We start from the raw sequence: 12,739 nt of genomic DNA on the forward strand, positions 1-12,739 counted from the left end.
GCCTGATACTTAAATAATGTAAACGTGGTAACATTCGCGGTGCTTTAATTTTCACGGATTTCGCGCTAAAGTCGGTGTCCACGAATACTAAAACCCGTGAATATTATAAGCATGACTTCTAATGCCTGTTTTGAACTGGCTTTATTGCATGCAACGCGAATTTAGGAACCCACGAATGTGTTTTGGGGTCGCTCAGCGTGAAACATAAATCACACAAAAATAACAGGGTACAGTACTTATGTGAGATACCTATTTAATATTGTGGGATTTTGCCGTTCTGAGGAAATGATGTACAACAAAATTTCCACTCATCTATAATCTTATTAGATATTCCTGACTCCAATGTAAACATTCCACAAATCACAATATATCAAAGTTCGCGAACACGCGATTGAATAAATTGTAGCGAAATGTTCACAGTGACATCCTTCTCGAGCACAAGCAGATCAGATAAATATTCACAAGCACAAATGTTATATTTCTCCAAAATATGGGAAATTTTCCGCAAGAATGGTATAAGTGTTATAACGTAGATAAAAAGAGCGGATATATAATACTGTCCGCGAATGAAGAAGTAATGAATAGGCTAGCATAGATGTAAGCTAGAATGCCTCGAAAATATCGGGTAGAAACTTGTAGAGAATTGGTAATGACTACTCCAAAAAATGTCGTACTTCAACGTTTGAAGATAATTTGAGAAGTGCTGTAGAAAAGGAGACGGAGGAAAGAAGATGGCAAATCTTGGTAGGTCCTCCTAGTCCCTGTAGTTTCTATTGGTCAACGTATGTCACATGCAAAAAGTATTATACATCGTTGATTGGTTAATAGTGTCTCAATACTGCGCTTGCGCCACTCTCGCGTTGGTAGTGGAGGAACCTGTTCTTTCTCAAACTTTTACGGTCAAGGAAACGCGTCGCCAAAGTAGTCCGTAAATGGCAATTGCAGTTCGTTGATGTAAACATAAAGAATGACAGCGTTGAAAGAAGCGTTAATGGAAAATAAAAAGAAATTGTCAAAAACAAAGAAGCACTGTCGTTGAGACGCTATAATAGAAAGCATGATATTACGTTCATTAAAGCAGATTCATTCTCAGTCACGCTGTCAGCATGCAGGGTTACAGGGGATCGCATCAGGTATGTTGTTGAAGGTTATGGTTTTTCTGAACTTTCATTTCAAATGAAGAAGCAGGCATATGCCCTCCGTCTCCATAAAATAACAACCACAACACAAACAACTATAGCAACAAAAAATGTTACAACATCAATGACAATCATAACTATACCACAAACCACCACCACGACAACAACAACAACCACATACAAAACAACCATTTCATCAGCAACAACAGTCACAACAGCTGTAACAACATCAACAGACATGTGTTGCAAAATATGTGTGAAACCTTCAGTAATACAAACAAATGGCTATCTATTGATATTGATATTTATATTAACATGCAATGTCTGTTCTTATTTTGATACAGTTGTTTGTACATGCAAGTCGCATCATGTAAATTGACCCGTACATAGACCCTACTGGCTACATGTGAATTAATTAATTAACTTTACATGTGAATTAATTAATGAACTTTATATTTTGATATGTGAAATTTGTTATATTCTGGGTATATATGTAGCACTTTATACATCTACAATGTGCTTTACAATGTATTATTACCCCAGTCATTGTACTGTATTCAGGTTCGCCCACACACAACGTATGCACATTCTCTGCATCATAATGTTAGCAGTTCTGTAAGATGTCAGTATAGTATTCCTATGTAATTTTGACTTTACGGAAGAACTTAGAGTATAGATGTGTCATTGATTTTGACTGGTATTTCCATAAATTGTTTCGAGTATTTTCTCTTTTGTTTTTTCTTCAGTTCTGCCAGTCATTAACAAAGCACCTCTGATAGTGGGTACCACGTCAACTACATGGGTCTTCGGTGGAATGCATGGTCTGAAGAAGATGACATAGGTGATCCTCCTCTGGTAGGATATGATGTCTTTGTAATGAAGGATGGTGACTGGGTAGTGGATCAGAGAGTAGACCAACTCACAACATCAGCCTTTGTTATCAACCTGGCACCCGACACAGAATACATGTTTCGTGTGGCAGCAGTGAGGGAAGGAACAGGTAGAACAGGACCCGTGTCTCCTAGCAACAACATAATAACCCGCTGTAAAAGTAAGGTTTAGTCTGCAGACAAAAATAAGACGTTGAGTGTGATATTTTTTCAAATTTGTTTAGCTTGATTCGGTACATTTTATCTACAAGTATAGGTACGTGTATTACGCTATTAGTAAATGATTTGTATATATATTTGGTAATTTGGTATATTTACGACTTTCCAATGATTGAAGACTCTTTAACAAATCACATTTTATGAGTCAAATATGTCTCATAGAAATGTTTGTATTTGCCATTTCCTTTTTAACTGTTTTGTCTTTCTAAAATTTGAAACGGAAAATTTCTTCTACAAAACATGCATTTTCCCCCAAAATGTTTATAGTGCCCTCGACTGTGTTTTGCCCTTTGGTAGTTACATGTTTGACTTGTAAACGTTTAATTTAAAACCACATGAAGAGTACTTGTTTTTACCATAACCGTTGCATTTACATACAATGAATTCATCTGCTATAGGTCCAAGCCATTTTATAGTATCTTCTATATAATTTTAAACTTCAGAACCCAGTGCTTCTCCAACTGGATCACAAGTTTCAGCTATTAACCCTAAAGAGCTAGAGGTGACATGGGAGGTATGAACTATTTTCAGAATAGCTGTTTGGTCGCTTCGTGAAATGTAGTTGGATGGAAATACTCCTCCAGAGCACAAAATGCATAACTGTTACTGGTCATTTGTTATTACATACAGCATGTACAGGTAGAACCGCACCGTTTACGTGATATGAAGCTGATAAAACACTTACAACCTTAATAAGATTTAATTTTACCTATTTTTCCGTCGAGATTTGTCAAATAAAAACTCCTCCACACCACCAACTATTTTGTAATGTTTCTTTACGTACCTAAACAATTGATTAAATGAAATAGATCTTGTGTAAACAAATATAAAAAGTGTACCAATTAGTTTTGTTTGCTTAGTTGAAAGTCAAAACTGTTGGCTTTATGAAATGGAGTTTTTATTTTATTTTACAGAAGGAAGCAAATACAGAATTTTTTTGAAATCAAGAGATTCTTGTTTAGCAGGATAGCAGCATCCTTATTGCGAAAATATATGCAAAATATAATAACATCGTATATAGTGTTGTTTATTATTGTGAAAGTAACTTCTTTCATGTGGTTGTGCTGTATATAACATGTATTTGCACCTTTATGTTTCAGCACCTTCCCTCGGAATCAGCAGAATGCAGGAGTGGAGTGACCCATTATACGATCTACTATGCTTCTACTGGATCAACTTCTTCAAACTCTTTCCTGGTTTTTCGTGACACTAGCTCCTCCACGATAAGCGAGTTAGACACATATCTGGACTATACCATTCAATTAACTGCATCAAACAAAGACGCGGAGGGTGATAGAAGCAGTGAGACTATGAGCAAAACACTTGAAGAAGGTTGGTGTTAATCTTGGGATGTATTCTTTCGTGAGGGTGAGGGAGTTGTTGCTTTGCTTTTTAAGTGACACAGTTAATATTCTTGTGTGTTTTTTTGCTAAAACCTTCGTCCAACATGGTTTGATTTTTTGGTTGATACTACTTTTGGTTCATTTCACAATATGCTTTCAGTTTCATCTATAAATTAAATTGGTCTTGATAGATTGGTAATCAGTCATGCTACTAGACTGCAAACTGTATGGTTCGTATACTGCTAAATCATTAAACCCGACTCGAGGACTACAGTTTGCTAGAATTAACCCTCGGTATAAACCATAGGTCCATGGTATAACTTCGATGTTAAACTTAACTTCAGGCTATGCTTAAATCCAGCGTCGGTTTGAATTTTAAAGTATGGGCCTGTACATTAGATATCGGAGGAGATCGAGAGCAATGAAATCTGTAAATATATCTTTTAATAGCAGTGTTTGTATACTAAATTACTTCGTCTGCACAATATAGATCATATACATGACTCTTTGAGGCATTAGATTACTATTTCCTTATGTTATTACATTTTCATTATGATTCAAACCCCAATGTATTTTTATACAATTAGTCGCTTTAATTGCAATCGAAATAGATTTGTTTTCTGGAATTAGAAATTGTACTATTGAACCTGTTAAGACGAGAGTAACAAAAGTAATTGATATTCCGGAATATCAATACATAAGTCTACCATATTTCAACGTGACATTGTTATAAACCATTTTCTTCTAATCAGTCGCGCCTGCTCCTATCAATGTGGCTATACCGCAGAGTACTACAAGTTCCTTCACTGTATCCTGGTCTACCCCTCTACCATCTAACATCAATGGTAACATCCAGAAGTATATCATCCGCTACCAGCAAACTGATCCCGTACTTGTTGATGGTGACTATAAGTCAGAGGAAGTATTGAACGGTGCGTTTGAAGGAGAGCATACTGTGGTAGACCTCACAGCAAAATCCAACTACTCAGTTCAGGTAATAAATGTCATATATTAATATGTACCTGTATACGGCATGGAAAGGTTGGGCCTGGAAGACACTGTTTGAAAGTGGTAATGAGGAATGAATTTTCAAGTATGCTTGAGAAGTGAAGATGATGAAAATGTGAAAAGAGCATGGGATCTGGAAGTGGATGGCATTAGAGGGAAAGGAAGATCAACGATTTTATGAAAAGATATGGTGAAGAGAAAACACAGTAAGGTTGGTCTAAATGAGAAGGATGATTGAGACAAGAAGAAGTGGAGGGAGGGCATAAAAGTCAGTAATCCCTCGCATGGGGTAAAATGCTGACTTTAATGAATAATGAAGATAATGCACACAAAGTGGTAAAAACTGCACATTTCTGATTTACTATGGACTGGGGCAGGCGCGTACGCAGGGGGGGGGGGTAACCCTCCACCTTCAATTTTTTTTTATGTGTGTGTTTTGAAGGAAAACCCCTCCCCTCCCCCCTTCGTTTTTTTGTTGTACAACAAATACATGCTAATGGATGACCTTAAAAAGGTGACCTTATCCCCCCCCCTTCCCCCCCCCCACAAAACGAAATTTTGATCGGTCAAATTTTCGAATTTCGGGACCAAAACAAATAAAATATATGTCCTCTTAACCCCCCCCCCCCCCCCCTGGCCTGGACTGGGGGTAGCTCTATTATGGCGCACAATACAAGGATGCAATATATTCGCATGAAATGTCAAATATCCCTTTTTGAGAATCCGAACTTGAGATGCGATGTATAAAACAACAATTTACAGCTGAATTTTTGTTTCTGTCTGAAAATTGAGCTCACTTGGCTTCTTAAAGATAAAGTTGAGTTCTGGTTATGCGATTGCATTATGAAAGAAACGGAGTGGAATCGACCAGAACAAGTTGATCATGTAGCACATAAGTATTGGTGTGTACTGCAAGGTTCTGGAGTCATCAAAATGATAAGAAATTTGGCCCAGTCTTGGTGAGGTATCAAGTACTGTACACAGAAATATGTATATATATGGGACTACACAACCATGTTGCAGAAAAATCGGGCCTCACTTCTAAGCTGTTACTTGTCATATTTGAATAGCCATGTTTTTCAAGAAATATTTTTCCTCTGAAGTTCTTCCACACTTGCATAATAAAAATGATAACGCTCACAAATTATTTTTCCCCTCTCCCAGAACCCAACCCTCTCTTTAAAGGACAGCTATAGATGTGGTTTTAAAACGTATAGTTCGATTATGGAAAGAGCATTAAAGAGCATAATTTGTTTATATAAGTTACCTGGGATTTGCCCTGACTCGGTTGCTAAAGGAATTTTTAAGAAAAAATATAATCTGTATAGAATTATGGAAACCATAACGAAAATTGTTTAAACATTATTTAATTACATAGGTACAAACTGTTAATGGAGCTGGTTCCAGTAATTGGTCAGAACCTGTGAATGCTAAGACGATACAATCAGGTAAGAGCTGTATAAGGCTTATCACTATTGTGTTCATACATAAAACCTTTTCCATGAGAATTTAAACCTTGTCTACTAAATTCTACTCATTCCACTATTTGATACAGGACCATATGTTGCCCATAGCATTAAGAAGTGTATCACAAAGTTCTATATTAACTGCTATACTTACATGATGTGTGTATCTCAAAACTTGTCATTCTTTAGTTCCTTATGTTCCATGGATGTAGCATTTTGTCAAAGATTGTCTTCATTGAACACTTTTTGAACACCATGAACAAATTTAAAAATAAATAATAGTTTTGATAGAGAATGTTACTTCTAATTATTATGTTGTCCTTGAGATCCTGCAAATCATGGCAAAAATGGATTTATGGACAGCAAATAACCCATAGCAAGGGTCTATCATTTAAAGTCCTAAACACATACTTTTAGAGCATTGTTTCTGCTATACACGCTTGCGAACTCCGTAACAGCAGTTTCAACATTGCAAACATCTGCTCATACTTAGGCCATTAAAAAATTATACATGTTTAACGTCCGAGCCCGCTTCCTTTTGGGCCCGCCTCCTTTTCTTTTTTTTCCTTTTTTGGGGGGATTTTTTTTTAATTAAAAAAAAAAATTGTTTAAAGAAAAAAAACATGAAAAACACTGCTGAAATGCAGCTATTTCTGATTTAAAAAAAAAAAAAATTAAATACCAGCGGCCATCTTGAAAAATAACCAGACTGTCAGGGCAAATGTACCGAGCGGCCATTTTGAGTGGCCATTTTGAGAAAAAAAAAGGGGGGGCCTCCTCCTTCCTATTTTTGAAAAAAAAGCATTACGCTAAACATGTTTTTTTTTAATGTTTGGCCTAAATAGTGGCTAATTTTCCTCACTGCACAATCATTGCATATACACACACAACATGAATAAATAAACGAACACAAATATACACACAAATACTAAATTCTCCCGTCACCATAGGCTTTAATAGAGAAGCCATCGGATTCCTGTAATTGATTGGTACATTGTATGAATCTTTTTTTTAATTTTTTTAATTTTGTTTTTCCCCTTCCACAGGGTTCTTTATTTTCAAAACAAATTTCATCATATACAGAACATCCATATATCATATACATATAATTAAAGAAATAATTTCCATACATAATGGCTTGACACAGATAATAATCATTACGGCCAAAAACTTTTGTGGCAGATAAAAACAAACATTTATGACAAAATTAGTCCTTTAAATATATAATTTAAAAAAAATACCAAACATAAAAATATATAATTTAAAAAAAATACCAAACATAAAATACATGATCATGTTTATGTTAGCACATTTCCAACACTCTCAAAATATTTTCTAAAGTGAAACCATTTCTTTTTTAGTTTATTCTCTCTGAGATTTGTTTGGTATATATATTTTTCCATTTCATAATAACGTTTTACAGCTGATAAAATTATATCAAATGATGGTAGTTGATTTCTTAATTTAGCTGAAAATATTTCTTGTCTTACAACCATCAGAACACAGTTGAGTGCATTATTATTGCTACCGCAAAATCCAAACAATTTATTTTGATTTGTAAATTTGATCCTTTCCCCCGTATAACGAAATATCCAGAACTCTAACTTCGACCATACTTCATTAGAATAGTTACAAAAGCAAAAAACATGTATGATAGTTTCATCATTGTTACTACAAAAAGTACACTTCTTGTCAGCCACTACACCAAATCTTAACAAACTGTCCTTCATATATAATATTCTATTTAAAATCTTGATTTGAAACCACCTCATGTTGATATCTATTGTTGACTGAAATGGAATTTGACAGTATGAACCCCAAAGTACATCTTGAAAATCTAAAAAACTTTTCCACTTTGTAAGGGCTTTACATTCTTTTACTTTGTTTTTTAGCAAAGACTGATAAATATGTGAACAACCAACATTTGTTTTCACCACAAGGTGCACGGCTTCGGGAATGATAGGTGCTAAGGCCTTACTAGGAGCTACATGTGTAGTCATTTTAAAACCTGACCGAATTGCATTACAAAGACCATAGTACTGGAGGAAATTTGTTTGTATGTCAAATCTCCGTTGAAACTCAAAATATGAACAAAAAGAACCATCTATTTTTAGGATGTCATTCACAAAACGTATTCCTCGTATATTCCAAGCCCCCCAAAATACTACTTTGTCATTTATTTTAATGTGGGGGTTATTCTAGAGAGGTTGACTTGCAATGTCGTCAATAAGAAGTTCGACCAAGTCTGACCAAGCGAAAAGGACCTCTTTCCAAAATGTATTTGGAGTCAAGTCTGCTAATTTTCTAAAATAATGTGAGCCCATATACAGGTGAAAAAAATAGGTTTGGGGCAAGAATGAATTGAACATGTGAAAAGTGAAACTTTCTATCTGAGAATTAGTTGCAAATCTTCTAATCCATGATATTTTCAGGGATTTAGCATGAATGTAAATATCAATCATCTTAACCCCACCTTTATTATACAGTTGACACATTTGTTCTCTATTGATTTTATCAGGTTTGTTACCCCATATAAATGCATACAAAGAACGATTTATATCTTTCATAATTTGCGAATTCGGTTCTGGGAGTGAAAGCAACAAGTAGTTCAATTTTGGCACCAACAAAGATTTGACTACAGTTATTCTTCCGAGGACAGTTAAGGTTCGTTTGGACCATGAAGTAATTTGGCGTTTTATATCTTTAATTTTTTCAGTATAATTATGATTTACCATCTCTACTAAGTTAACCGAAAAATCTATTCCTAAGTATCTCGAATAACCTTCTGATACCCAATTTAGTTTGTGCTCTGGCATTAGCTGTTTTTTGCAGGCTCTATTTTTCCCAATCCATATCACATGAGTTTTTGAAATATTGATCTTTAGGTTTGACATTTCTTCAAAATCACCCAATATTTTCAATGAGCTCTGTAAATCTTCTTTTGTACCGTTAAGTGTCAAAATGGTGTCATCTGCGTATTTTAGTAGTTTACTATTTTTTCCCTGTAGATGCAAGCCAATTAAATCATTGGAATGTCTAATCAAAATGCCTAATATTTCGCTAACAAGTAAAAACAGGTATGGAGACAATGGGTCTCCTTGACGACACCCTTGTCCTATAGTAAATCTTTCTGTGCAAAAACCATTTACTGTGACACAAGAAGAAGCATTTTGATAAAATAGATTAATCCATTTTTTCAGCGATGGCCCAAAATGAAAAAAGTCAAGGACATTGATTAGAAACTTGTGAGATATACAATCGAAGGCCTTTTCAAAATCAATCATCAACAACATGCCTGGAATATCATTAAGTTCGGTATTTAATAATATATCATAAAGTAAACGAATATTTTCTCCGATAAAACGGCCTTTCAAAAATCCTTTTTGATTTTCATGTATCAAGCGGGGCAATACTTGCTTTAATCGATTAGCTATGCACCCAGATGCTATTTTGTATATAACATTTAAAAGTGAAATAGGACGCCAATTCTTTAATAAATGTCGAGGCTTGTTTCCTTTAGGAATTAAAGTGATAATTCCTAATTTTTGTGACTGTGACAATTCTCCTGTAAAATAAGCAAAGTTCAAAGATCTGATAATGAACGTTTTAAGATATTGCCAAAAGAAACGAAAAAATTCAACGGTGAAGCCATCTTGCCCAGGGGATTTATTATTTTTCATACTTTTTAGCATTAAACAAACCTCACTTTCACTCAAAGGACCTTCTAATAATGTGGACAGTTCTGGAGTTAACTTAGGCATATCTGGATAGTTTAATAATGTGTCTATATCTACCTCTTCAGTGTCTTTCGCCTTATATAGATTTGAATAAAATTTAAAGATTTCGTTAGATATACCATCTTGTCCACTAATAACATCTCCATTTTCTGTTGACAATTGTCGTATTTCTTTATTTACTTTATTCTGTTTGTCCAAGTTTAAAAAATATTTTGATGACCTTTCTCCCAGCTCCATCCATTTGATTCTAGATCTCATGATAATTCCATCATTTACTTTTAAGCGATAGGTTTCAAGTTTTTGTATGAATCTTATTTCATTTATTGCAACACTGTATATAGGTGGCCCTTCCGGTGCATCGATAGGACCGATAGTAGGGGGTGCCATGGCTACCCTCTTTATTATCATCCTGGTCATTATTCTCCTTCTTGTCATCTTTAGAAGGTAAGTAACAAGGAGACCGTTGTACAAGGTTCATTAAAATAGTTGGAATACACTGTTAACAGACACAATATAAACAAAGACTAAAAACAATCACAAACTTCCATTCATTATTTTGCATAACTTGCACAAGATATGATTTGTTTTTTAACTATAGAATGACTCAATATATTGGTGAAATAAATAAAATCAAAGCTTACATACACTGTCGCTCATAAAGGTGGAATATTTTTGTTTTACCCCAATTTACGGAATTATTTTAAAAATAATTTAAAAATAATAGATCTATATAAAAGTATACATTCTCAGATTTTATTGAATAATAATATGCAAATGTGTGTTTTGCGTGACTGCTAAAGCATGTGTATGCTTCTATGCTTATTAATTAGGGCACCTACGCCCTTAAGTCATAAATGACAGTAATGAGGATTAATGCCCCACAGAAGGGCACTGATATAGCACATCGACACGGTTTTGATCCTGGGGCCTCACAGTTACGAGGCCATTGCTTTGTCACTGAACCATGACTGTACGCAGCGGGGGCTAGGGTAGGGGGCAGTTTCCATAAATAAAAAATACCACAGAAAATGCAATAATTTTTCAATAATTTATTGCATTTTACCCCGGTTCCCAACATAAAGAAATCCTCTGTGTGCCCATACCTTGAGCCAAAATGCATGGCCATCCAGAGGATTTGTTTATGTTGGGGACCGGGGTAAAATGCAATAAATTATTGAAAATTTATTGCATTTTCTGTGTTTTTTTTTATTTATGGAAACTGCCCCCTACCCTAGCCCCCGCTGCGTACAGTCATGGTTCAGTGACAAAGCAATGGCCTCGTAACTGTAAGGCCCCAGGATCAAAACCGTGTCGATGTGCTATATTAGTGCCCTTTTGTGGGGCATTAATCCTCATTACTGTCATTTATGACTTAAGGGCGTAGGTCCCCTATTTGATAAGCATAGTAGCATACACATGCTTTAGCAGTCACGCAAAACACACATTGTCAAATTATTATTCGATAAAATCTGATAATGTATACTTTTATCTAGATCTGTTATTTTTAAATTATTTTTAAAATAATTCCGTAAATTGGGGTAAAACAAAAATATTCCACCTTTATGAGCGACAGTGTATTACCCTCAGGAGTTTTCTTTTACAATGATTAGTGTTTGGGTTATATACATGTACCTTACTTTAGGTCAGTAAGGAACTCTTTGCACAAAAATTCCAATCTTCGATGGATTGACAAGGACAATCTTGGTCAATTGTTGCATAGATAATATATTCAAAATGAAACCCAATGGAAGTGAATGTGCATGTGTACTTGAATCTCAATGTTGTTACACAGAAGGAGGAACTTAATGGGTTTTTTAATTGAATTTCACCTCCAGGATCAAACACAGACGTTTAAAAGCTGAACCAGCCGCATCCCCACCAAACAATACACGTGAGACCTCATCTAAGCATGAGAACCCTGTATTTGATGACTCCAACCAAGACCATAATACATACGAAGACCTGAATACCGACACCAATACATACCAAGATCTTAATACAGATACACCAAACTACCAGAATCTTACCGATCCCCATACGTATCAAGATCTAAAGAAACCCAACACCGACGTTACCTATCTAGAACCCATAACATCAGATCCGGGAGACACTTACGAAGAAATATAGAGGCAGCCCTAGCGAGGCAGAGGCTTAGGTGTGGTGTCAGCAAGGTTCATGCTGGATCAACAATGATGAACAGGTTATGTAATACACAGAGTTGGCAATATGTAGCATGGTGCTCATACTTCCTAAATAATCATGTGCTCATACTACGGTAGTAGACTATTTCAATTGTTGCAAGATTTATTAAACAGCTACTTTCAATATGTTAAAGAAACAGTAAAAAATCTTTTATGGTTTTTATATCGTTACGTGTTTGTAAATAAAGGGATGAAAAGGTAAATTTACGCCTAAATTCGTCGAAGTAACTGTCATTTACAATGCAAAAATGCCACTTTTCACTTGTTCATTACTTTTGTACAGTAATCTTTTTTTAAATCTGTTTTTCACTTGAAGCGTTGTAACATTTCTCTTCGTCAAGTCATATATATGTTTTGTATAGATTGGTTAAACGTGTAAATTGTATAGATGTATTCAAAATCTTGTGCTGAAGGCAGGACAAATATTTTTTTTTTAAGCTTGTGTAAGAATATATATTATTCAGTATTAAGGTCTATCACCCGCCAGCACCATTGTCCAAAAATTAATTTTAGTTTTGTTAAACACGTCGGTCACCCCTTTGCACAAGTAACTGCATGTAAAAGTACATGATAGACAGTTTAAGACTTTGCTTGCTTTCTTCACCTTTCTACCAGTTAGCCGTTTGCCACACGTGCAGATGAAGATATATTTAGGTACAAAAGCGCACATCTAAGATCTCCCTGGAGGTTCCAGAATCTCGGAATCTGATAGATCCAAAACAAGCTCTCCCATACC

At 35.2% G+C, this 12,739-nt stretch overlaps 1 protein-coding gene across 1 annotated transcript; it reads left to right on the forward strand.

The window, feature by feature from the left end:
• Window positions 1-1,937: 1,937 nt before the first annotated feature.
• Window positions 1,938-11,929, forward strand: LOC105446746 (receptor-type tyrosine-protein phosphatase kappa-like). The gene is made up of 7 exons (XM_030996626.1): window positions 1,938-2,190; window positions 2,692-2,762; window positions 3,349-3,580; window positions 4,344-4,585; window positions 5,978-6,047; window positions 10,144-10,246; window positions 11,638-11,929. The coding sequence occupies exons 1-7, from the start codon at window positions 1,938-1,940 to the stop codon at window positions 11,927-11,929; spliced, it is 1,263 nt and encodes a 420-aa protein (XP_030852486.1).
• Window positions 11,930-12,739: the final 810 nt, after the last annotated feature.

Source organism: Strongylocentrotus purpuratus, unplaced genomic scaffold (genome assembly GCF_000002235.5).
Source record: "Strongylocentrotus purpuratus isolate Spur 01 unplaced genomic scaffold, Spur_5.0 spur5_scaffold_3, whole genome shotgun sequence".
Classification (NCBI taxonomy): domain Eukaryota; kingdom Metazoa; phylum Echinodermata; class Echinoidea; order Camarodonta; family Strongylocentrotidae; genus Strongylocentrotus; species Strongylocentrotus purpuratus.

Bases quoted from the DNA above. Each gene is read 5' to 3' on its own strand.
- LOC105446746 (XM_030996626.1), top strand. From the start codon at position 1,938: ATGGGTCTTCGGTGGAATGCATGGTCTGAAGAAGATGACATAGGTGAT. The intron at 3,581-4,343 runs GTTGGTGTTAAT...TCTTCTAATCAG, and splicing joins GAGCAAAACACTTGAAGAAG to TCGCGCCTGCTCCTATCAAT. The intron at 6,048-10,143 runs GTAAGAGCTGTA...CACTGTATATAG, and splicing joins TGCTAAGACGATACAATCAG to GTGGCCCTTCCGGTGCATCG.